The sequence below is a fragment of the Saccopteryx bilineata genome, chromosome 2 (genome assembly GCF_036850765.1).
Source record: "Saccopteryx bilineata isolate mSacBil1 chromosome 2, mSacBil1_pri_phased_curated, whole genome shotgun sequence".
NCBI classification, from domain to species: domain Eukaryota; kingdom Metazoa; phylum Chordata; class Mammalia; order Chiroptera; family Emballonuridae; genus Saccopteryx; species Saccopteryx bilineata.
Genome location: NC_089491.1, coordinates 176,158,226 through 176,185,349, shown reverse-complemented (window position 1 = coordinate 176,185,349; position 27,124 = coordinate 176,158,226). Strand labels below are relative to the sequence as shown.

The following is a 27,124-nucleotide window of genomic DNA, read 5'->3' as shown; positions in this document are numbered from 1 at the left end:
TTATTGAGGTTTGAATGAGAGGAGACGTAAAGGAAAAAGGAATAAACTAATATAGAGGAAGAAAAGAAAGAGAGAGAGAGAAAAAAAAAGAGGGAACCACTAAAAGAAGAAAAAAGAAAAAAGAGGAAAGAGAGAGAGAGATTTAAGGGTTTTGGAGTGCAACCCTCATAGAGAGAAAGGAAGAGGAAAGAAAAGATAATGGGAGATGTAACACTTATGGGTAGTGTAGTTCAAGGAGAGGGGAGAGTAAGACCAGCAGAGAGTTAAACCACCAAATTGGAGGAGGGAAAAAAAAGTCAAGAATGAAGATAAGAGAAAGAAACGAACAAATATAATAAAATGGGATAGGTTATAAAGTCTGCGGATTATTCTTGATTTTGAGAGGTTATCTTCTTGCTTTTTCTTTTCTCTCCCTCTTCCTGGTCGGCGACTCTGTACCCCGGGTTCTGCCCCTTTGGCACGCTTAGGTAGAGGTTTGCAGTTGATAAGTCTCTGTGGCAATGTCATGTATTGTGCTTCAGTCTCGTTGGCAGTCGAGGCTCATTAGCATTTATAGGCTCCGACAGTGAGAAAGTCCATGTTCCTGGAGCCTCTCTCCTAGTCTTTCCTTCCTCAATTAGTAGCCTGATAATCCAGCTATGGGGTTGCTGCTGCCTCTGCCTGGATAGTTAGAGGCTCAAAGAGCTGGCCACTCCCCACTCTATTCCCACTTAGCACAGGGCTCTGGGTAAGACTCAGTCAGTCAGAGCTGCTAGCATAATTAGGCGGGGCTTCCGCCCACTCAAAGACCTCTGGCTCTGCCACTCTGTCCGGTAACACGGTGGGCACCCACTCCTGGGGCGCTTGGAGGAAACTCTCGCTCACTATCTGTGCGCAGATCAGGATATCAGGCCAGAAGTCTCACACTCTTAGTGAAACCCCCGCCCACACGGAAAAGTTCCAGCGTTGGAATTGGCTCTCGCTCCCTCCCCGTGTGCAGCTTTTTTAGGGCACTGGGGCGGCCTGGAGATTCCACTTTTGGCCCACACAAAGGCCCCTGACTCTGCCCCTCTGTGGGATAACATGCGCGCGCACTGCCAAGGTACTTGGAGGAAACTCTCGCTCACTATCTGCATGCGCAGACCAGGATATCAGGCCGGAAGTCTCACCCTCTGAGTGAAACCCCCTCCCGCACGGAAAAGTTGCAGTGTTGGAATTGGCTCTCACTCCCTCCCCTTAAGCAGCTCCCTCAGGGCGCTGGGGCGGCTCAAGATTCCGCTTTTGGCCCACACAAAGGCCCTTGACTCTGCCCCTCTGTGGGATAACACGGGCTCCCACTCCTGAGGTGCTGGGAGGAATCTCTTGCCCTCTCTCCGTGCGCACCGACCAGGATATCAGGCCAGCCGCCTCACCGTCTGAGTGAAACCCCTCCCGCACAGAAAAGTTCCAGCGTTGGAATTGGTTCTTGCTCCCTCCCCATGCACGGCTCCCTCAGGGCGCTGGGGCGGCCCGAGATTCTGCTTTCAGCCCACACAAAGGCCCCTGACTCTGCCTCTCTGTGGGATAACACGAGCGCCCACTGCTGAGGCACTCGGAGGAATCTCTCGCCCACTATCTGCATGTGCCGACCAGGAGATCGGGGAAAATGGCTGCCCCACTTGTCTTTCTTTGTCTGGGTTTGGCACGAGTCTTAGCTTGTATTGACTGGGTTGCTACAGGCACAGTTTTTCTTCGGCTTGGATCTCCGTGCCACAGCCTGGTTCGGCCGTTTGTGCCGCGGCCTGGATCTATTCACCCCCTTTACCCGCCTCAGTTTCTATATTCTCAGTTCCCAGTGAAAGCTGACCTGTTAAGGTTAGTGAGGAAAGCGGAGCATTTCTTACTCCCTATTTCCTTTGGGGTTTGATTATATAAATATTTAGCCAATTTTTCGCTCGACCATACCTTCGGGTGTATTGTGAAACATCTGGAGGCTCCAAGGATAGGTTTTTCTGTTTCTGGTTGAAGATCTTGTTGAGTTTTGGGGGAGATTTATCGGTATCGCTTCCTACTGCGCCATTACGCTGACGTCATCTCGACTATTTTAAATATATAGTGAAACTACATGTGTAAAAACTTTTCATGCTGTTGTAGTGGGGGAAATTTGAGCTGATGTTTGACATCCCCATTCTTATAAAAAACCTCTAAGAGAGAAGACAATGTGGCGCTGGAGTAGGCAGATGTACCAAGATCCACCTCCCAGAACCAAAGTGGATTACAAACTAATTTTAAGAACCATCATCTGGAAAAACCAACTTTGGACTAAACTAAGAGGACTCCAACCAAGGAACACTGAAGAAGCCACACTGAGACTGGCAGAGGAGAACAGAAGCTCCATCTCCACACAGGCTGCAGATGACTTTTCCAGTCTACCTGAATCATTACCAGATAGAAGCAGCGGTCATTGGGACTTGGACATGAGCTGCAAAGTATAGAATTGTGACAACAATTCCAGTGCCATGCGGACTTTTCCTGGATGTGGACTTTTCCTGGGCTCTTGCTCCTTGTGACAGCTCCTAATGGACTGAACTGGGGTTGGGTTGCATTTGCAGGGATTTGGAATGGTGATGGTGCCAACTTGGACTTGGTGAACATGTTAAGGACACTACTCTTTTATAGATTCTTGCTGTATTGGCCAAGAGTTTGCTTAAAGGCTTTAATCACTGTAAAAATATATATATAGAAGACTGGATAAAGTAGATGTAGCACATATACACTATGGTATACTGCTCAGTCATAAGAAATGATGACATCGGATCATTTACAACAAAATGGTGGGATCTTGATAACATTATACGGAGTGAAATAAGTAAATCAGAAAAAAACAAGAACTGCATGATTCTATACATTGGTGGGACATAAAAATGAGACTAAGACATGGACAAGAGTGTGGTGGTTACGGGGGAGGAGGGGAGGGGAGGGAGGGGAAGGGGCACAAAGAAAACTAGATAGAAGGTGATGGAGGACAATCTGACTTTGGGTGATGGGTAAGCAACATAATTGAATGACAAGATAACCTGGACATGTTTTCTTAGAATATATGTACCCTGATTTATTGATGTCACCCCATTAAAATTAATAAAAATTTATTTATTAAAAAAAAGTACTCAGAAAATACAAAAACAACAACAACAAAAACCCTCTAAGACTACTATTTTGTTGATGAATGGTACAGAAATATAATTTTGGACATTCATAGGAAAACCGTTACGTGGATTTCAAGTGGAAGACACTAATGTTTTGAAATGCCAGTATTCCCTGTGAACACAGCACTTCAGGTCACTAAGAAAGAATGCAGAGACTGGAGCTTCTTCAAGTTAGAAAGGCCCTAGACAAAGCTCCTCTTTACAGTTGATCAGCACCAGCATCTCAACCTTAGAGTCAGCCTTTGCTAAACATACTGTTTTTTTTAGACAGGAAGCTTCTACAGAATTGTAAAATGCCCTCTCAGTTTAAAATGCTAATTCAACCATAGTACATTTTTAGTTGAATTTCATTTTTTAGTGATGTTGGACCAGCTGCACTCAACTGAGCTTCCGTCTTACAGCAGTACATGTCATTGTTTACACTGATGGCAGCTGCTCTAGCAACAGGCAGAGGGCCGAGAGGGAATTGGTGTTTACTATGGGCCGGGCCATACTTTGTAAGTAAACCGAGAAAGCTTCAGATTTTACCAGGTCCTATTCTAAACCTTAAGGAAGATGGAGGCAGGATTGCACGTCATTTGACTACGTGATAAATGGCTCTGTGCAGGGGAGAGCAGAGCAGCTTTTGTTCACGTATGCACTGACAGCTTTGTTCTTCAGAACGGGAAATACCTTAACATAGCCCTCCCAGCAAAATCTTAATGAGTCTCTTTGTCTCGATGATAAAATGTTACACCAAAATGACCTAAAGGCTGCCCTAAGAGGGTCACAGGTCTCCCTGGGAGATAGTTTGGGCAGGGTCACAAAGGGACAGATTTGTATCCCATCATATCACCCTGATGCTTCTGAAGATGTGAGAGACACAAAGTCAAGGTATGTGAAGTGTGAACACAAGAAACTTGAGTAGTAATGAACAGCCTTAAAATTCTATATAAAAGAGGGATTTGACCGTGTGAAGCACCCACCATCGTTCCAAATATTTACAGGTGCCCCCAGCTGTGTTAAGCATGTTTGATGTAGACTGTTAAAAAGTCCACTTCCCATGTCTCTTAAGCTGTGCAGTCTATAAAATTTTTCATTTTGATCTCATTTTAGCTTTGAGCCCTGTACATGTTGGCGAGCTGGGTGGCACTGAGTGCTGCAGATTTGGTGCCTACCCAGGACCACACATTGTACTCAGGGCCAGAAATTAGACTTCCCTTGGACTTTGATCCCATGTCCCTTCCACAATACCATACACAGCACTTTTCAGCAAAATGCTACTGTGTTGGTTTGATTTCTAAATAGTCTGTTTTTATATGCTGCTTTTGTATTTCAAATAAAAATATAAATTAGTCTGTTATAATATTATTCTGTTCTATTTTGAAACCAGAAATGTAGGCATTAGACTTTCTGGGCAACAAACCAATCAAAGAGCAGAAATTCTTGTAAGTTATCAGAAGTCTTTTTCCATTAAACATGTAAGTTTGTCATTCTTTAGCATTGACCATGAGCATATTACTGAACTTTTTACTGTCTACTCATCAAAGTAGACAGTACTTCTGGACTCATTCAAAGTCTAGAAGAAATTCAGTGTGGGGTTAGTAGCAATTATGAATAGGAATTTTCTAGGAAAATTAGAAAATATTTCAAGTAGATGTCTAAACAGGATTGTATATGTAGCATTATTTCACATAGAGAATGTAAATATTACAGTCAGCACAGAGAAAGGCATGTTTACATTTTGAAGTAATTGGAGATTTGACAGTGTTCAAAGTTGACCAGTTCAGGCACACTCATATATCTCTGCACCCAGTATCATTATGTCAGTCTTTTATGTGCTTTCTGTGAGCCAAGAGGAGACTGCTTCCACCATGGAAAGAGGGTCACAGGGGCACTGAGTGAGCCCTGGCTGGACTGTTTGGTCACCGTTGTTTCTGCCATGTTGCTTCTTCTACCCTCAGCCCTTCCTTTGTCTCAGCTGTAATAAACCTACTCTCCAAATCACCTAGCTCATGTCTTGAAATTTTTCCTGCACAAAGTCAAGAACTCACATTCCAAACTGTGCCAGGACAGACCCTCCTTGACCTGGTCCCTTCCTGGTGACAGATTTGAAATGTTTTGAAGGTCAAAGCTACAGGACCAGCTGAGATACTGAACTGGATGTTGAGGGTGAAGGAGAGAGGAAACAGGAAAACCACTGGCCTTTTGGACCAAGCCACAGAATGGTGGGTGCTGCTGCTGTCTGAGTCGGCTGTGTCCAGTGTGAGATATTCAGCCATGTATGAAACACTGCCAAGTTGAGGCATGGTAATTAGATGTCAGGAGAATTCTTGACAAGTAGGAAAAGGGAAACTGAGGCAAATAGTTACACAGATAGGGCCAAACAAGTCAAGCAATTATAGCCAGCTAGTAAATTTCAAGATCTTATCTTCCCTAACCAAGGATACTTGAGAGCATATAGTTTACACCTCTTCCTAACCAGAGAATAAATAGCTTAAATCACCCTATTAAGGGACATAGATGATGGGAGGCCCAATTAGTGCCAGCCAAAGCCAAGCACAAATGAAGTCAGGGCAATAAATTACAAGAAAAAAACCCCAAAAAACAATTGGAATCAAACAAGTCCAAGATACAGGCAAAGCTGACCGGAATGACCCTGGTCCCTGTGTGCATTCATTGTGATAGTGAACATATTAGAGAACACACCAGGCAAACTGATGAATGTTCTCCTGAAATCCTCCCCCTAGGGCCTCCCTTAGGGTCCACGCCTTTAGAAAACATGTAAGAACCCTTTGGGATCCAGGATGCATTCTCCTTGGAGCACACCCACGTCTCTCTCAGATGTGAATGCTTTATTTTTTTCCTAAAATTCAATAAGTGTACATAGATTTCAGGCAAACATCACTACATCATTTCAATAGTCAATTATGTTGTATATCCATCACCCAAAGCCAAATCATTTTCTGTCATGTTTGTTCCTCTTTACACCCTTCTCTCAACCCCCCCCCCCCCATTACATCTCCTTCCCCCTGGTAACCACTGCACTCTTATGTATGTCCATGAGTCTCAGCTTTGTATCCCAACGATATGTGAAATCACAGTTTAGCTTTTTTCTGATTTACTTATTTCACTCAGAATGTTCATAGATAACCCTATGTCATCATTTCTTATGGCTGAGTAGTATTTTATTGTGTGTGTATATATATATACCACATCTTTATCCCGTCCTCTATGAGGGGCACTTTGGTTGTTTCCATGTCTTGGCCACTGTGAATAATGCAGTAAACATGGGGGTGCATATGTCTTTACATACCAATATCGAGTTCTTGGGCAGATACCCAGTTGTGGGATTGCTGGGTCATAAGTAGTTCTATTTTTAATTTTTTGAGAAACCACCATACTTTCTTTCATAATGGTTGTACTAATTTACATTCCCACCAACAGTGAATGAGGGTTCATTTTCTCCACAGCCTCTGCAACACTTGATATTACCTGTAATGTTGATAATAGCTAATCTAACAGGTATGAAGTGGTATCTCCTTGTAGTTTTGATTTGCATTTCTCTAATAGCTAATGAAGATGAGCATCTTTTCATATATCTGTTGGCCATTTGTATGTCTTCTTGGAAGAAGTGTCTGTTCAGGTCCTCTCCCCATTTTTTAATTGGACCAGTTGCTTGTTTGTTACTGAGCTTTATGAGTTCTTTATATATTTTGGATATTAACCCCTTATCAGAGCTGTTGTTTACAAATATCTCTCATTTTGCTGGCGGTTTCTTTTGCTGTGCATAAGCTTTCTAGTTTGATATGGTCCCATTCGATTATTTTTGCCTTAACTTCCCTTGCTTTTGGGGTCAAATTCATAAATTGTTCTCTACGGCCAAGGTCCATGAGTTTAGTGCCTATGTTTTCTTCTATGTAATTTATTGTTTCAGATCTTATGTTTAGGTCTTTGATCCATTTTGAATTAATTTTTGTTCAAGGGGACAAACTGTAGTCAAGTTTCATTCTTTTGCATGTGGCTTTCGAATTTTCCCAGCACCATTTATTGAAGAGGCTTTCTTTTCTTCATTGTGTGTTTCTGGTTCCTTTGTCAAAGATGATTTGTCCATATATGTGGTTTTATTTCTGGGCTCTCGATTCTGTTCCATTGGTGTGTGTGTTCATTTTTCTGCCAATACCTGTTTTGATTATTGTGTCTCTGTAGTAAAATTTGAAGTCAGGTATTGTAATTGTAATACCTCCATCTTTGTTCTTTTTTCTCAGGAGTGCTTTGGCTATTCGAGGTTTTTTATGGTTCCATACAAACCTGGTGATTTTTTTGTTCTATTTCTTTAAAAAATGACATTGGAATTTTGATGGGAATTGCATTAAATTTGTATATTGCTTTGGGTAATATGGCCATTTTAACTATGTTGATTCTTCCAATCCATGAACATGGAATATTTTTCCATTTCATTGTGTCTTCTTCAATTTTCCTTTAATAATGCTTTGTAGTTTTTAGTATATAGATCCTTTACATTCTTTATTTTTTTGTTGTTGCAACTATAAAAAGGATTATTTTTTAGTTCATTTTCCAAAGTTTCATTGTTGGCATATATGAAAGCAGTCGACTTCTGTGTATTGATTTTGTATCCTGTGACCTTACTGTATTTTTTTTGTTTATATTAGTCTTTCTGTAGAGTCTTTGGTGTTTTCTATATATAGCATCATGTCATCTGCAAAAAGTGAAACCTTTACTTCTTTTCCAATCTGAATGCCTTTTATTTCATTCTCTTGTCTGATTGCTCCCACTAAAACTTTCAGCTCTACGTTAAATAGGAATGGAGAGAGTGAGCAGCCTTGTCTTGTTGTGTGCCCTGACTGGGAGAAGCGACCATCTGCTTCTCAACACCTCCCCCTCTCCCTTCTCTCTCAATATCTCTTTCTTCCCCTCCACAGCCAAGGCTCAGTTGGAGCAAGTTGCCCTGGGCACTGAGGATAGTTCCATGGCCTAGCGTCAGGCACTAAAAAAAATAGCTTGTTGGCTGAGCAATGGCCCTAGATGGGCAGAGCATCACCCAGTAGGGCTTGCTAGGTATATCCAAGTTAAGGCACATGCAGGAGTCTGTCTCTTTGCCTCCCCACTTCTCACTTAAGAAAGAAAAGTCTGCATGTATGATCAGAAAATTATTAAAGGGGTAATCTTTGACTGATAGAATTATGCTTATTATCATTAACTCCTTTTTTTGTAATTCATGTGCTCTAATGTCTTACAATGGGCATATTTTGCTTATATAATAAAGAAAAACAATAAAAGGGCACACTCATGTGTGCATGTATGTGTGTTTTGTTTGTTCTTTTTTTTTTTTTTTTTTACAGAGACAAAGAGAGTCAGAGAGAGGGATAGATAGGGACACACAGGAACGGAGAGAAATGAGAAGCATCAATCGTTAGGTTTTCTTTGCGACACCGTAGTTGTTCATTGATTGCTTTCTCATATGTGCCTTGACCCTGGGGCTACAGCAGATCGAGTGACCCCTTGCTCAAGCCAGCGACCTTGGGTCCAAACTGGTGAGCTTTGCTCAAACCAGATGAGCCTGCGCTCAAGCTGGTGAGCTTGGGGTCTCGAACCTGGGTCCTCTGCATCCCAGTCCAATGCTCTATCCACTGTACCACCACCTGGTCAGGCCCACTCTGCAACTTTTGGTAACATTGAACCTATTCTCCTCCTTTGTTTAAAGCAATATAAACATTTTAATCAAAAAATAATGCATGTTATTAAAAAAGTCAAATTCAAATTTTGTTTCCTGGGCAGATGCTTTTAATACTTTTATTTGTTTCTTAAGAAACAACTTGCATAGCATATTTCAAAATTATAAACTACATGCTGCTAGGCCCTGGCCAGTTGGCCCAACAGTAGAGCCAACTGGCGTTTGGAAGTCCTGGGTTTGATTCCCAGTCAAGGCACATAGGAGAAGTGACTGTCTGCTTCTCCACCCTTCCCCCTCTCCTTTCTCTCTATCTATCTCCTCTCCTCCCGCAGCCATGGCTCAATTGTAGCAAGTTGGCCCTTGGCACTGTTGGAGCAAGTTGGCCTTGAGTGCTGAGGATGGCTCCATGGCCTCACCTCATGTGCTCACTTGCTGAGTAAGGAAGCAACAGCTCCAGATGGGCTGAGCATCACCCAGTAGGGGGCTTGCCAGGTGTATCCAGTCAGGGTGCACGTGAGAGTCTGTCCCTCTGCCTCCCAGCTTCTCGCTTAAGAAAAAAAAAAGTCTGCATATATGATCAGAAAATCATTATTATCTTTGAATAGTAGAATTATACTTATTATCATTTCCTCCTTTTTCGTTCATATTTTGCTTATATAATAAAGAAAAACAATAAAAGGGCACACTCATGTGTGCATGTATGTGTGTTTTGTTTGTTCTTTTTTTTTTTACAGAGACAAAGAGAGTTAGAGAGAGGGATAGATAGGGACACACAGGAACGGAGAGAAATGAGAAGCATCAATCGTTAGGTTTTCTTTGCGACACCTTAGTTGTTCATTGATTGCTTTCTCATATGTGCCTTGACCCTGGGGCTACAGCAGATCGAGTGACCCCTTGCTCAAGCCAGCGACCTTGGGTCCAAACTGGTGAGCTTTGCTCAAACCAGATGAGCCTGCGCTCAAGCTGGTGACCTTGGGGTCTCGAACCTGGGTCCTCTGCATCCCAGTCCAATGCTCTATCCACTGTACCACCACCTGGTAAGGCTGTTTTTTTTTTTTAAGGCATAAACAAACTTTTAGGTAAACCAGGAAAATAGTGGTAAGACCTCAAAGTCTCATCTAGCAGGTAAAGTTTACCAAATGTGTAATCAAGCACTCCCTCTGATATCCATGCAGGAACAACATAAAGGATATCCATAAAGGAACAACAACATCCATGCCTGACAAATGGACCTTTCCTTCAGGAAGCAAATAACTGGGACCTTCATCCCATAAAGGGATGGTGTGAGCAGGGCATGGTGCTACAGGTGGGGAAATGAAAACAGTGTCCCTGCCTTCAAGAAGCACAGTCTATGGCGAAAGGTCACCAGGTACAAGGATATTAGAGGATGGTAAGCACACAGGCTGTGGGAGTTGAGAGGACAGTCAGCTCTCATGGGAGGGATTCAGCGAAGGCTTCCTGAGGAGATGATGCGTAAAGAGAGCCTTGAATAACTAACAATAGGAATTGCTTGTGAGGAGAAGATGGGGAGGAAATGCCAGGATGTGCTTCCCCCTTCCAGAAATGTCGAGGACAGGTGTCAATCTCTAGAATAGAGACGCAAGGTGAAGTTGATTTTAACCTGAGCTGCAGATTCCTGTGGTGGAAGTAGGGCTCTCTAGTTCCCCAGGTGCTCATCTACAGCCTTTTAAAAAACAAATAATATAATACAAGGGCAGTGAGAATCAAGTCATGTTTATGGATTTGCAAACCATCCTGGATTAACTGGAATGAGAGAAGTGCAGTGGTTAGACAATGTGCATTGAGTAGATAAAATTAGCTGGATTTCTTTAAAGGGTAATCCAAATGCCAATTTTAAATAGTATGGGATTACAACTTTGATGGGGAATTGGCTTAGAGTAAAGAAGGAGAGACAGAAATATAAATAGTGGTAAACACAGGAATCAGTAGTAAGATTGATCGTGTTTAAAACTGCCATTTGTCCCTAGCTTATCCTGATGCTCTGCTCTGAGGAAACCCCTTCACTGACATAATCTCTCTTAATTCTCAGAATGACTCTGAAAGGCAAGATATAATTATCCTCATTTTACCGTTACACACAGTGATATCTGGGTGATAATCTGAGAGCAGGAGGTGTCACGAGCCTTCATGAAGTGGTACAAGTGGCACCTTAGTTGCAACATGAACAGTGGAGTGTTCCAGTGTGGAGGGACCAGCCCTCCTAAACTGAGGGCAGTGACCTCCTTATATTTATTTGTTCGTGATCAAAGTGCAGAATGTCTTTCAGAGACAAGTTCAATGACATGCTTGAGGCTCACATCAGGGCTATTGGTTGTGTGACCTTGGACAAGTTATTTAAGCTCTCAGTCTATTTCCTCAGTTACAAAACAAGAGAAATAACACTTTATAAACTTTAAAGGTGTTAATGTATATAAACGTGTGTGTAATGCTTCACTCAGGGCTTGGCACATAGAAAGGGTTCAGTAAATGTTGCCTACTAGTAGTATTTCATTTTTTCTCCTATCTTCTTTGCAGGCTTTTAAGCCTAGGACAGTGGGAAACTATTTACTTAAAAAAATTATTGATTTTAGAGAAAGAAAGAAAGGGAAAGAAAGAAAGAAACACCTATTGGTTGTTCCTCTTATATATGCATTCATTGGTTGCTTCTTGTACCAGGGACCGAACCCGCAATGTTGCTGTATCAGGATGATGCCTTAACTTACTCAGCTACCCAGCCAGGGCTGAAACTTTTACTTTGAAAGAATTGGTGACCTCACACTTACTTTAAGGTGACCTTCTCTTCTACTGGAGAGGTAAAAGGACACAACCATTCTCAGGTTAGGAAGGCTCTGAAGTAAACATTTCCCTTGTACCTTTCTCACTTACTAAACAGCTCAGTCATTCACATTTACTTTTCTACAAATGCTGTGAAAACCAACCTGGCATCCCGTTGGCTGTAGATGTCTCACACCTTGGGCCACCCCAACAAGACCCTTGGGCTTACCTTGAATGAAAAGGTTGTTTACTGTTTTCTACTCCCAGCAGGAGTGTTAAAAGGGAAATCATTTATTGTAAAACTGGAAATTGGAAACAGGAAATGTTGAGTTGACTCTTTCATTGTACTCAAGACCTTCAGAATTAGCCAGGTCTTCTGAGTTGTGTTTGTTACGGGGTTTGCCAGGACTAGGCATTATACAGGGTGGGGCAAAGGTAGGTTTACAGTTGTTCATATGGAAAATAGTATGATAATAAATAATATTACTTTGCATACCCACAATTGTAAACCTACTTTTGCCCACCCTGTATTGGAGTTAGTGGTCACCAGTGTATTTCGTTTAAACTTCCATAGCATTAAGACCCCTGTACTGGGCCCAAGAGCGGATCTACCTCACTTACTATACAGGTTTTTACTTAGTGCCAGTTAGAAGCAGGGGTTCTTCCAGGAAAGACAGTTAGATTGAAGCATGTAATGTAACTTGGCAAAGTAGTAAGTATGAGGATATGAAACACTGAATGTGTGTCCTTTGCTGTCTGTCTGTAGAAATATACTTATTTGCTTCAATCAATAATATTTATAAATAAGTGCAATCTATACGGACACAGTGGAAGCTTTCTTCAACCACATATTGGAAAGAGACCTATAAGAGAAGTACAGGGCAAGCTTGCGAGAGCTGCTGGGGCAGATTGAAAGCCTTCTAGTTTTATTCTTAAATTCTACTCAGTAGGTAGGATCTTGCTCATTTTAGTACTTCAGCTTGCTTTCTATTATACCACCCATTCTAGATCATTTCTGTTTAGCTTTGTGAAATAACTTGATTAACTCTGAATTGAGAAAAGCAACCAGGGACTGTCTGACTCCACCTTTTTATTATTATTATTCAGTGAGTGGAGAGGAGGCAGAGAGACAGATTCTTGCATGTGCCCCAACTGGGATCTATCCAAAAAGCCCACTAGGGGGCAATGCTCTGCCCATCTGGGGCATTGCTCCATTTCTCAGCAGCCAAGCTCTTCTTAGTGCCTGAAGCAGAGGCCATGGAGCCATCCTCAGCGCCCAAGGCCAACTCGCTCCAATCAAGCCATGGCTGCAGGTGGGGAAGAGAGAGAGAGAGAAAGAGAGAGAGAGAGAGAGAAGCAAGAGGGTCAGGGGTAGAGAAGCAGATGGGCACCTCTCCTGTGTGCCCTGACTGGGAATAGAACCCAGGACATCCACACACCAAGCCAACGCTCTATCACTGAGCCAAATGGCCAGAGCCTGCTCCTTTTTTAATAGGAAAAAAAGGGGGGGGGGAGCTTAGAGATATTAAGAAACTTACTCAACATCACCCAGTTACTCAATAGTAGAACAAGACTAGAATTTCAAAACCCTCATCAGGGTCATGAATCTCTTCTAGAGACGCCCTGTCATATCATGGCACAGAAGCTGCCAAGAAATTTAAGAGTTTGTTTCCCAATCATCAATCATCAAGCCAAAGATTATTTTTATTTCTGCATACTTATCTATCGGATTCAAATAAGTATTAAAATAAGCTGGCATTCCTGGAAGATCACAAACCAAATTACATAAGTAGGAGGAGGCAGAGATGAAAATAGAGGGTGCTTTAGAAACAAGGTGAAAGGGTGGGAGGTTGAGATAAGCTTGCCTTGGTCTGAGCATTCATGAATAATAATCAGCGTCAACTAGCTGCCTGCCTAACTCTGACTCATTCTTAGTCTTGGTTCAGACACTGCTTCTTCCAAGAAGCCTCCTTTGATCTCCCAAGTCTAGCCTAAAGGATCCTGCCTTTTATCAGTTCCTATGAACAGTTCCTGTACCTCTCCTTCCATTATGCTCATCATACTTTACTACACATACTTATTTATTTGCATCTGCTCCCTCCAGGGCGGGAACAGTGCTGTGCTCCACAGTAGGTGCTTATCCAAACTAATTGAATTAATAAATAAGGTATGGCTTTGGATTTTTGGCATTTGGAGACTGTCTTCAGCAGCCCATTCAGGGTCTAAATTGGGGTACCTCAGTTATAGGTCACTGGGCTCAGTGAAACCAGGGTTGAATTGCTCTAGGAAGATAATTGCTAGTATATGTATGTACCCATGCAGGTGTGTGTGTGTGTGTGTGTGTGTGTGTGTGTGTGCACGCACGCGTGCGCAGTGGGGGAATGGGAAAATGGGGGAGACTAACATAGAGGAGATAGGAAGCTAGTTTGGTTTTTTTTTTAAGATTTTATTTATTGATTTCAGAGAGAGACGAGAGAGACAAAGGGGAGGAGGAGTGGGAAGCATCAGCTTGTAATTGTTGCTTCTTGTTTGTGCCTTGATCAGGCAAGCCCGGGGGGTTCAAACTGGCAACCTCAGCATCCCAGGATGACACTTGATCCACTGCGCCACCACAGGTCAGGCTGGAAGCTAGTTTTCTTGGGATTGAACTGATCAGCTTTGAGGAGCTTTGTTCCCTGTGGATCAGCGCTCTATTCAGGGCTCAGAATCAGTTGTTCTGAACTAAAGGGTGAAAATACTACTTGGTAGGAGAGGGCCAACAGTTTTCAAATAACTTCTACCTTTAGTTTTCTTTGCTTAACAGAGAAACAGGGACCCAGGTTTCCTCAAGGATGCCGTTTATCCTTTCAGAGTGAAAGTGGCTGTCTTAAAGTTGTGAGGTTTTATGACACAAACTTTAACTCCAAAGTAGTGGTGGGACTTCCAACTATGGAGTGAAGAGGCTGGCAAATCCTCTCTTCCAAAAACAAATATAAAATTGGACACAAATGTCAAAAACAGTGGTTTAGAGATCTCTAGAAATCAATCAAAGGTTAACAACAAGTTGGGAATTATTTACTTATGAAAAACGGTCAGCTCTTCAGCAGGTATCCGTGATCTCCTTGCCTGGGGCCCATCCCCCATCTCCTCTTGAGCTCAACAGGCAAGAATGGCAGAGCTGGCCAGAAAACCAGCACCTTTGCACCAGAAGAGAATGTCAAACACATTATCAGTAAAAGTAGCAAACTTTCTAGGACACTAACAGAAAAACCCCACAGCTCTTTTAGTCTGAGCTTGTGGATCTGGTTGGGGCAAGCAGCAGACCAATCAGAAATTTAGCAGTGAGATCCTGGAAATGAGAGAGCCATCAAAGTGCGGGAATCAGCTCTCCATATATAGCCAGCTAACTGGAACCTACCTACATGCAGGAAGGAGTCCTGTGGGAGCCAAGTTAAAAGCTAAAGCCAAGGCTGATTTGAGACCTAGCTGAACTCTGAATGCCTTTGCAGGCGGTCACAAGCCAAAATGTCTCCAGACATTTCCAAATGTCTTCTGGTGGGAATGGGGGAGCAATATTGTTCCCAGTCGGGAACCAGTGCCCTAGAGCAACTATTAAGTAAATAATATATATATTTTAAAGTTTTTAAAAATCAGGAGACTAATCGAAAAGATAACTAAAAGTTTTTAACACAAAAGATGGTAGTAAATGAGGAACAGAACAAAATGACATAAGACCTAAAAAATAAATAGCAAAATGACAGGTATAAATTTAATGAGATCAATAATTACATTATTGTAAATGGAGCAAACTTTCTTATAAAGGTCAAGATTGTGGGACTGGATACAAAAGCAAGATAATTTAAATGGCTATATTAATCTAGTTTAAGAACAGAAATATTACTAGAGACAAATAGGGACATTTCATGATATCATTACATCTGGAAGTTATAAAGTTTATGATGTATATGCATCTAACAACAGAACCTCAAAATAACATGAAGCAAAATGAACAGAATTAAAAGAAAAATATAGATGACTCAACGATTATAGTTGGAGGTTTCAATGTTCCTCTCGTGAGTATTAATAAAAACATTTAGATGAAAAATAGTAAGACTGCCTGACCAGGCGGTGGCGCAGTAGATAGAGCGTCGAACTGGGACACGGAAGACCCAGGTTTGAAACCCCGAGGTCGCCAGCTTGAGCGTGGGCTCATCTGGTCTGAGCAAAGCTCACCAGCTTGAGCCCAAGGTCACTGACTTGAGCAAGGGGTCGCTCGGTCTGCTGTAGCCCCTGCCCCATCAAGCCACATATGAGAAAGCAATCAATGAACAACTAAGGTGCCACAATGAAGAATTGATGTTTTTCATCTCTCTCCCTTTCTGTCTATCCCTATCTGTCCCTCTCTTTGTCTCTCTCTGTCTCTGTCACACACACACAAAAAAATAGTAAGACTTAAGCAACATTATCAACCAACTTGTCCTAATGATAGTTATAGAACACTTTACTCAACAAGAGCAGAATATACTTTCTTTTCAAGCACACAAGAAAGATTTTCTAGAATAAATGATATTCTAGGCCATAAAACAAGTTTCAATAAAATTTAAAAGATTGAAATCATGAAAAGTTCTTTCTGCCACCACAGAGGAATTAAAATAGCATTCAAAAACAAGAACTGTAAAAGCCCACCCTCCGATATCTGGAAATTAAACAAAACATGTTTAAATAATCCTTGGGTCAAAGAAAAAGATCACATGCAAAATTAGAAAATATCTTGAATTGAATGAAAATGAAAACAAAATTTACGGATGCAGTCAAAGCTGAGCTTAGAGTGAGTTTTATAGTTTTCATGTTCTCAATGTCATTAATCATCAGGGAAAAGCAAATTAAAACCATAATGAGATGCTACTGCACACTGGTACAGCTATAATCCAAAAGACTGACAATGCTAAGTGGTGAGGGTTTGGGGAAAACACCACTCACATATTGCTAGAGGAAATGTAAAATACTACAGTCATTTTGGAAACAGTTTCGTAGTTTTTTAAAAAGTTAAACATTACATATGATACAGCAGTCAGTTGCATTCCCAGGTATCTACTCAAGAGAAATGAAAAGGTATGTTTACATAAAGACTATTTGAATTTCATTGTAGCATTATTTATATTAGCTAAAAACAGGAAGCAGGCCCTGGCCGGTTGGCTCAGCGGTAGAGCGTCGGCCTGGCGTGCGGGGGACCCGGGTTCAATTCCCGGCCAGGGCACATAGGAGAAACGCCCATTTGCTTCTCCACCGCCCCCCCTTCCTCTCTGTCTCTCTCTTCCCCTCCCGCAGCCAAGGCTCCATTGGAGCAAAGATGGCCCGGGCGCTGGGGATGGCTCCTTGGCCTCTGCCCCAGGCGCTAGAGTGGCTCTGGTCGGGGCAGAGCATCGCCCCCTGGTGGGCAGAGCGTCTCCCCTGGTGGGCGTGCCGGGTGGATCCCGGTCGGGCGCATGCGGGAGTCTGTCTGTCTCTCCCCATTTCCAGCTTCAGAGAAAAAAAAAACAAAAAAACAAAACAAACAAACAAAAAAACCCTGTCTTTCCTTCACGCACTAAAGCTCTACATTCTTAAAAAAAAAAACAAAAAAAAAAACTGGAAGCAGCCCAAATGCCCCTCCCTGGTGAATGGATAAATACAATGTGGTATATCCATGCTACAGAATACATTTCAACAATAATGAACAGAAATGAGCTATTGAGATATGTGACTATACGGATAAATCCAAAAATACTATTCTAAGTGATAAAAGCCAGACACAAAAGACTATATATTGTATGAGTCCATTTATATAAAATTTCTAGAAAAAGTAAATCTATAGAGGGAAAGCAGATCAGTGGTTGCCTGGGGAGCTTGGAGGGGAAGTGGGAATTGACTTCACACAGGCATAAAAGAACATGTTGGATGAAGAAATTTTTTATTACTGAACTGTCTAATGGTTGCACAAATCATATGAATTTTGTAAACAGTTATCAAACTATACCTTATATAAAATGGAATGAGTTAAATTAAGGTATGTAAATTATACCTCAACAACAACAAAAAAATTTTTTAAGGGTGAAGATCTCTAACCTGAAAAAGATGTGACCCAAAGACCAAAACTGATTGATCATAAGAATGTCTCTAAATTTTTCTCAACTCTTTGCCCTTAAGAGAAGCTCTGGGCCTGGCCTGTGTTAGCACAGTGGATAGAGAGCACCGACCTGGAATGCTGAGGTCATTGGTTCAAAACCCTGGGCTTGCCTGGTCAAGGCACATAGGACAAACAACTAATGAACAGCTAGAGTAAAGCAACGACTTCTAGTTCCCTGCCCCCCACCCTGTAAAATCAATAAATAAAATCTTAAAAAGAGAGAGGTTTTTGTACATTAGAAAAAGAGGATACTTAGAGTCTGAAAGTCCAATCCAGTCCTCCTAGAGTTATCCTAACTAGGAGGATAGATTCAGAAATGCAATTATTAAGCCTTTCTAACATTGGAGACTATACAGGAAGAAGGTATTGCTGAAGACTCCCCCCTCCCCCCAGCTGAGTTATTCTGGTGGCAGAGACTGACTGCTAGCAGTCCCACAATATGCATTCTTCCCTTTGTCCATCCATAATAATGGAAGTTTTAGCTGAATGCTTCGCTGCTCAGAATGAAACCACAATTTCAGGCTGTCTTGCAGCTAGCTGTGACAATGTGACTAAATTTTGACCCATATATGCTGAGTACAAGCAAGATGTGCAAAACATCTGTGCTATGCCCTAAAAAGGTAGAGGCCTGTCTTTTCTTGCACCATTCCTGTGATCTGGAACCATCTTGGACTATAGGATGGCAGAGGAAAAAGACAAAAGGAGTCTGTGACCCTATTACAAATTATAATTTGTCTTTGTCTGGTCTATTACAAGTTAATAAAAAGGAAAGATTGTACCATTCCAGGTTTTTCCATGAGGAAGAAAGAAATGTCTGTCTTTGTGTAATCCACTGGGTTTTTTTGTTTGTTTTTTGTGTGACAGAGAGAGAGAGACAGAGAGAGAAACAGATAGGGACAGACAGACAGGAAGGGAGAGAGATGAGAAGCATCAATTCTTCGTTGTGGCACCTTAGTTGTTCATTGACTACTTTCTCATCTGTGTCTTGGCCAGGGGCTACAGCAGACAGAGTGACCCGTTGCTCAAGCCAGCAACCTTGGGCTCAAGCTGGTGAGCCTTGCTTAAACCAGATGAGCCTGTGCTCAAACTGGCGACCTCAGGGGTTCGGACCTGGGTCCTCAGCGTTCCAGTCCAATGCTCTATCCCAGGCATGGCCAACATACAGCCCGCGGGCTGGATCCGGCCCGCGTAATGAGTTTATGTGGCCTGCGATTAAATTTCTAATATTATCCGCACGACGCACTGTGGAAATGAAATAAGTAGTACTTTAAAACATAAACTACGATATCTTCCGTAATCTTCAGCTAACTTGTATTTGTGAACAAACTTTTTCTTTAATGAATCTAAATAAAAGTACAACAAGATCAAGATTGAATGAGTTACATTTGGAGGCTGTGTTAAGAATAGCTACTACAAGTATAGAGCCAGATATTAAAAAAATAATAGGCGATGCAAAGTGCCTTAACACGTCACATTAATTTTTTTGTTAATTTTGTTGTACTAAATTACTTACATTTAAACGAATCGTTTTTGTATTTAACATTTTTTAATTTTAATATTTTGTCTGGCCCGTGAAAAAAGTTTTCTTGCTAATCTGGCCCAGGAGCAGAAACTGTAGGCCACGCCTGCTCTATCCACTGTGCACCACCTGGTCAGGCTGTGTAATCCACTGTTAATTTTGGTGTTTGTGACATATAGCTGAAACTGTATCCTACAATCCTAATATGATCTGTTGTATACAATCTAGAGGTAATAGAGCAGGGGTCCCCAAACTACGGCCCACAGGCTGCATGTGGCCCCCTGAGGCCATTTATCCGCCCCCCACTGCACTTCCAGAAGGGGCACCTCTTTCATTGGTGGTCAGTGAGAGGAGCATAGTTCCCATTGAAATACTGGTCAGTTTGTTGATTTAAATTTACTTGTTCTTTATTTTAAATATTGTATTTGTTCCCGTTTTGTTTTTTTACTTTAAAATAAGATATGTGCAGTGGGCATAGGGATTTGTTCATAGTTTTTTTTATAGTCCGGCCCTCCAACGGTCTGAGGGACAGTGAACTGGCGCCCTGTGTATAAAGTTTGGGGACCCTTGTTATAGAGTGTGGGAAGTTGTCTCCAAATGTATCCATTAACCATGCAGAAAGGAAGGAAGGATGAGAAGGATGGGGGAGGAAATAAAGAAGAGAAGGATGGGGGTGAGGAAACAGAGAGAGAGAGAGTTCTATCCAGCCATGATATCTGGCACATTTTCCTGCTGAGCACTGAGACCAGTAGGTACCTAGCAGGTATGGCTGTGAATGGCAAACCTCTTTTTCTTCATGTAAAGGAGAACAGAGGCCAAATGAGAAATGTTAGGAACTACGGAAGCCATTCTGCCCTGGGAAGGGAGGCTCTTTCAGGCTCCTGGTTCCAGGTCTGAGCCCAGAGCTCATGAAAAACCCCCATGAAGAAGCTGTGGACAATTACAGGACAGGGCATTGGGAGTCAAAGGACAACTCTCAAGGCTGGTTGAGGAGGAGAAGAGGAGGAAATATTTTTAGAGAAGAAATATTGCAAAAGACAGGAAATTATTTTGAAATTACCCTATTTTGTCCCAAACTATTCAGTGCGGGAGAAGGGAGGACATTAACAAAGATGGACACGATCAATGAACAGAGGCAGAGGCTGTGGTGGGTGGCCCTTGGGACTCAGACACACTCCTGCATTGTGAAAATGCAGTGAAAAATTGAAAGAGGGCTTAAGCTAAGGAACCAGCCATTCCATCAGGTCTGCAAGAGGGGCCGTCAGCAAGAACCAAACAGGCAGAAAGAAACTTTTCACCAGGAACAAGGATCCAGCAGAACACATCAATATTGTAAGACAAAGATCTCCAACCAAGCCACCAAAAAGTGACACAAATCGAAGATGAAGAAGAAGCTGATCGAATATGCCTCCTCCAATACTGCCGGTAACAAAAAGGAAGAAACCTCTATTCTTGCTTGAGCAGAAGCCTTGGCTGGAAGGACATGCAGCCACTACAAAATCAGATTCTGTAGAAAACAGTCACTGCCTCCAAGAACCTGAAGAGCATCAGACTCGGAGAGGCCCACAACCTTGATTAGCATGAGATGCTGCCTTTTTCATTTATTAAAAAAAATGTAGCAATACATGTTAATTGTAGAAATATTAGAAATAAATTTGAAATAAGAATTATTTTCATTTCTATCAGGAAAAACACTGGTAGTGGCCAATTTTATGTCATATAACCTTCTAGTTTCATAACTATAATACATTACATTATAAATATATTCACTATACATGTATGCTTTTTAAATTATATTTTTCCAGGCCCTGCCGGTTGGCTCAGTGGTGGAGCGTCGGCCTGGCGTGCAGGAGTACCGGGTTCGATTCCCGGCCAGGGCACACAGGAGAGGTGCCCATCTGCTTCTCCACCCCTCCCCCTCTCCTTCCTCTCTGTCTCTCTCTTCTCCTCCTGCAGCCAAGGCTCCACTAGAGCAAAGTTTGCCCGGGCGCTGAGGATGGCTCTGTGGCCTCTGCCTCAGGCGCTAGAATGGCTCTGGTTGCGGCAGAGCGACGCCCCAAGATGGGCAGAGCATCGCATCGCCCCCTGGTGGGCATGCCGGGTGGATCCCGGTCGGGCGCATGCGGGAGTCTGTCTGACTGCCTCCCCGTTTCTAACTTGGGCAAAATACAAAAAATTAAAAAAAAAACTTTATATTTTTCCAGCTTTATTAAGACATGATTGGCTGACCTTTGGTGGCACAGTGGTAAAGTGTCAACCTGGAACACTGAAGTAGCAAGTTTGAAACCCCAGGCTTGCCTGATCAAGGCACATATGGGAGTTAATGCTTCCTGCTCCTTACCCCCTTCTCTCTCTCTCTCCCCTCTCTAAAGATGGGTAAATAAAATCTTTTTAAAAAAATGATTGCCATATACATTATATGAGTTTAAGTTAATGTTCAATGTGTTGATGTGATACATTTATATATTGCAAAAATGGTTACCATCACAGCATTAGCTAACACCTCCATCAAGTCACATAATTACCATTTTTCTGTGGTGAGAACATTTTGGATCTACTTTCTTAGAAACTGCCAAACATATAACACAGTATTATAAATTATAATCGCCATGCTGAACATTAGATCCCCAGAACTAATTCACCTTAAAACTGGAACTTTGTACTCTTTTACCAACATCTCCCCATTTCCTCAAGTCTAGGCAGGTGGGTGTCTTTCTTTCTGATGGCTCAATGATATTCCACTGTGTATATGTATCATATAACATCTTCATTATTCTTTCCTCCACCGACAGACTAGTGCTGGTTGCATATCTTGACTGTCGTGAATAATACTGCAGTGAACATGGGTGTGCAGATATCTCTTCAAGACCCTGCTTTAATTTCCTTTGGGTATATACCCAGAAGTACAATTTTCCATCCTTGTTTGTTTCAAGATACGTTTTAGATAGCATCTCTTATGATTGGTTGTTCAGGAGTTTGTTGTATAATTTCCCCATATTTATGAATTTTCCAGCTTTCCTTCTTTTATCAATTTCTAGTTCCATAAATATGTGATCAGAAAAGATACATGGTATGATTTTAATCTTTTTAAACTTGCTAAGACTTGCTTTGTGACCTGTCATTTGATCTATCCTGGAGAATTGTCCTCCTTCCTATTATTCAGGAAAAGCATTGTTAGTGGCTCAGTTTATGTTATATAACCTAGTTTTATAAATATTTATAATGCATTATAAATTGATATAATAGAAATCTATTATAGTTAATACTATAAAATATTTTTACATGTATACTGTTATACATAAAAGTTTATCTTTTTGATTTTTGAATTGTTTTTAAACAAATTTTATAAACTGCCTTTTTCACCTTGCAGATGTAGGGGACATTTACCTTGCTAGTCTAAAATAGCATCCTTGTACCTATCCACTTCCCTTTCTGGGAAATCCTCTAATGACATGGTTTAAATGGCAGGTGCCATCATCCTAAAGATCCCACCCACGCCCAGCCCCCATTGACTAATCTGTTGTTGTTCAAGAATGTCTCGAACAGTTGTCCAGACAACAGTTCAGTGAGTGCCCAGGCTTACTACTCTGGATGGTGCTCTCTTCTCTCCCACCTCCTCTTGTTTTGGGTTGAGGTTCATTGGAGATTGGAAAGCTTGCTCAGGGGAAAGGCAGGCATGTCCCACAAAAGAAAAGAAGGGCCATGGAATACAGTCTCTTCTGTCTTCACAAGGAAAGAGGTGGAAGAGAGGAGAACATTAACTATAGTGCTTGGGACTGAGTAAATGACCAATAAGTGCTAATAATCATTATTTCTATTACTTTATTGTTACATTTCTCTCATCATCTCTAGACTTGCTTTCTTGTACCCTTCCCTCCAATCCAGTTCATTCCAACTCATTCCCCAATGTCAGCTAAAATGGTCTTCTTTAAAAGTAAGTAGCCTTAAAAACAAATCTGTAGCAACAGCAAGCACATCGGCAGATGTCTGGAGCCAGGGCAAAGAGGAAAGAGAATAAACCACAGAGGGGTATGGGGGACTTTCTGGGATGAGAGAAATGATCTCTATCTTGACTGGCGGTGGTTGCATAGGTGTATGCACATGTCAAAACTCATCAAACTTTACAGTTAAAAATAAGCATTTTGTTTTGTATAAATTTTACCTCCATTACTTCTTCTAAAGGTAAGCAGCCTCCCTGGTCATCTATTTCATTACTATATTTTCTCCATAGCATTTAAAATTATTTCATTCATATCTTTATATGTCTATTTCCCAACTCCTTCTCCCATCAGAACATAAATGTTTTGAAGGCTGGAACTCTGTCTTGTCCACCACTATAACTCCAGCGTCCAGAACTATGCCTGGCACACAGTAGGAACACAATAAATTCTTCTGGACAGGCTAACTGATTAAAATCCTTCAATGGTTTTACCTCCAAATTGTATATTGATTTCATTCAGTCTCATCATCTCTACTACTACCACCTTACTGTCCTCTCATTTGGTCCTGGCTTGTTGACTTGATGGTAGAATGTCTTCTCAGTGTGTGGATGTCCCAGGTTTGATTCCCAGTCAGGGTACACAGGAAAAGTGACCATCTGCTTCTGCACCCTTCCCTTTCTCTTTCTCTTTCTCTTTCTCTCTCTCTCTCTTCCCCTCCCACAGCCATGACTCGATTGGTTTGAGCTCATCGGCCTTGGGCACTGAGGGTGGCTCCATGAAACCTCCGCCTCAGGTGCTAAACTAACTAAGTTGCAAGCATGGCCCCAGATGGGGGTTGCCGGTGGGTCTTGGTTGGGGTGCAAGTGGGAGTCTGTCTATCTCCCCTCCTCTCACTTGGAAAAGAAAAAAAAATGAACCCTGGCCCTGGCCGGTTGGCTCAGTGGTAGAACATCGGCCTGGTGTGCAGGAGTCCCAGGTTCGATTCCCGGCCAGGGCACACAGGAGAAGCGCCCATCTGCTTCTCCACCCCTCCCCCTCTCCTTCCTCTGTCTCTCTCTTCCCCTCCCGCAGCCAAGGCTCCATTGGAGCAAAGTTGGCCTGGGCGCTGAGGATGGCTCCATGGCCTCTGCCTCAGGCGCTAGAATGGCCCTGGTTGCAACAGGGCGATGCCCCAGGAGGACAGAGCATCGCCCCCTGGTGGGCATGCCGGGTGGATCCCGGTCAGGCGCATGCGGGAGTCTGTCTGACTGTCTCCCCGCTTCCAACTTCAGAAAAAAAAAATGTACCCTCATTTTTTGCCTGGATTATGCAATGATCTCCATGTAGGTCTCTTTGCTTTTATCATTACTTCATTTTAATTTCCACAGAGTGATCTTTTGAAAATTGAAATCAGGCTTTAGCTGAATGGTTTAGTGGATAAAGCATCATCCCGGCACTTAGAGGTCGCGGGTTCAATCCCTGGTCAGGGCACATAGGAGAAGCAACCAATGAGTGTACAACTAAGTGGAACAATGAGTTGATATTTTTCTCTCTCCTTTCCTTTCCCCTACCTCTTCTTTCTTTTCTTTCTCAAGTCAGTTGTGGGGGGTTTAGAAAATAATTTGAAATCAGACCACATTACTGTCCTGCTTTAAAAAAATGGAGATAATTTGATTAAGAGGCTAAATAAGTGAACAAGAAAAGAAAAGATAATTAAAAATTCTAGGGAAATACAAAAGATACACAAGAAAATTTATAATCTTATTATTAAATAAACCAAAATCTAATAATGGAGCCGATATAAATCTCACAAATAAAAAAAAATAGTTCAATATTAATGATGGGTGTTTGTATAGCCTCAGAGGAAAATACTGTCTTCTTTCTGTGTAGGTTATCTCTTCAATGTCCGCTGTCCAGCCTGCGTGTCTTTTATATCCGGTAAGTCGCTGCTGCCATTCTGCCATGGTGGGACAGAGGGGTCTTCTGTGAGGTCACCCAGCGTCTCATCTGCCTGAACATACAACACAGCTATGACTGTTGAGAGAAGCCACCTACCCAGCGTACTTCCAGAAAGTGGCCTCGGTCTTCCTCTTCCAGGAGCTCCAAACCTCAACCTCTTCTCTCATCAGCCAAAGTGAATCTCCTGGTCTTAGGAGAAAGGCTCTGCTTCTCTGAGACAGTATGTGCATCACAAGTCACATTCTCTTTTGCTTCTTTTCCCAAATTCTGAAATTTCTTTAAGGATGTTAGGGTTGAGGAAACTTAAGCTGTAGAAAGTGCAGGAAATGTGCTGTCAAATGTCTCACCCTAGGCAAAGGAAGTACTAAAGTGGCTTCCTACCTGAGTGGGGAAAGAGGAACTAGGAAGGCAAGAAGCACTAAAAATGTGTACATTAATATCTCAAAGTACTAACTAATCATAGTCTCCCAGTGATAAATTTTTGTCCTCAAGAAAGAAAATTTATTTTATACTTAGATTGAACTCTCTCAATAGCATAGTCTGAGTTTTTATTGAATAATTTTCCAGGGCAGTAGGTACTGTAATCAGCTCTCCAATATTTCCATTCTATCCCATGATTAATCCAAACAATTCTGAGCAAATTACCCCCTTTGTCAATGATTGGTTCAGGGATGGACAATCTTATGCGTATTTGGGTTCATGAGAATCAAGGAGAGCCATGGTAAGGGCTCTGGGAAGGAAACTTCCTCAATCTTTAATGCCATAGCAAGATAGGTTCTTTCTTCTATAAGCTGTGAGTGAGGAAGCACAGAGTCCCCATTGCCACTGGCAGTTGTTCCACAACAATAAAGACTGGGTTTAGGTTAAAGCCAAAACTGGGGATGGCAGAGCAAAGAAGCAGAAAGAACCTGTATGTTGATGCCAGCATTCGGCTATAGGATCCTGCCCTAATTCTTTATTGTTTAAGTCAATCCTTAGTTGGCTCTTTAGTTACTTTCTGCTCAGTGTATCCTTCCTGACACAGAATTGGGTGCCAGGAATAGAAGTGATGCAAATAACAGAATCAGTGGATTGTATGGTGGCCCCAAAAAGATATGTCCACATCTTAATCTCTGGAATCTGTGAATGTTACCTTATTTGGAAAAGGAGTCTTTTGCAGATGCTATTAAGTTGAATTTTATTATTTTCAAGTTCAGCCAGATGTTGAAGAGACACAAAGACATTTTAATTTAAAAATTTCACATTTACCTTTATTACATGACCATTCTTCAATATCAAAAAAGTCTTTTTTTTTTTTCAATAGAACATCATATGGCTCAGAAATTTAAGGTATTTCAATGACTTATTTAACAACGGTAGTAATTTCTGAAGTTTATTCTCCTATACCTAAAACCCTTGTCTAGGAATCTGAACACCTGAGTGTTGTTTTGGTCACTATGCTGGGGCGGGTGGCTTTGAATAGGTCACATTCTCCTCTGAGCGTTAATTACTTCTATGGAACTAACAGCAGTCCCCAAGTGCCCAGATGCATCAGAATCATCTAGGTTCTTGTTATAAATACAGATCTCTGGGTTCCATCCTAAGTCTACTGAATCATATCTTCTAACTTTGAGGCCTAGGAATGTATTTTTAGTCACCCAGGTGATCATCATGACATACAACCCAATTTGGGAACCACTGAATTAGATGACCTCCAAGATTCTTTTTTTTTCTTAAGTGAGAAGTAGGGAGGCAGAGAGACAGCCCCCTACATGCACCCCGACTGAGATCCACCTGTTAAGCTCCCTACCAGGGGATTCACTGCCCATCTGGGGCCATTGCTCCGTTGCACAGCAACCCAGCTATTTTAGTGCCTGAGGCGAGGTCATGGAGCCATCCTCAGCACCCAGGACCAAATTGCTCCAACTGAGTCATGACTGTGGGAGGGGAAGAGAGAGAGAGACAAAGACAAGAGAGAGGGGTAGGGGT

At 42.0% G+C, this 27,124-nt stretch overlaps 1 protein-coding gene across 17 annotated transcripts in view; it reads left to right on the top strand.

Moving 5' to 3' along the window:
* Positions 1-27,124, top strand: part of LOC136325035 (ribonuclease H1-like) — a 62,847-nt gene that overhangs the window by 13,872 nt on the left and 21,851 nt on the right. For 12 of the 17 annotated variants that reach the window (XR_010729193.1, XR_010729192.1, XR_010729188.1 and 9 more), the window contains one exon: positions 25,088-25,135. Coding sequence is in view for 11 of the 17 variants with exons in the window: in XM_066258732.1 (XP_066114829.1) it covers positions 25,088-25,135 (48 nt within the window). In the remaining 6 variants the exon portion in view is untranslated. Of the gene's footprint in view, positions 1-2,167; positions 2,916-10,013; positions 10,229-25,087; positions 25,136-27,124 lie in introns of those variants that run through there. The other 5 variants (XR_010729191.1, XM_066258736.1, XM_066258734.1 and 2 more) reach the window with 3 other exon arrangements.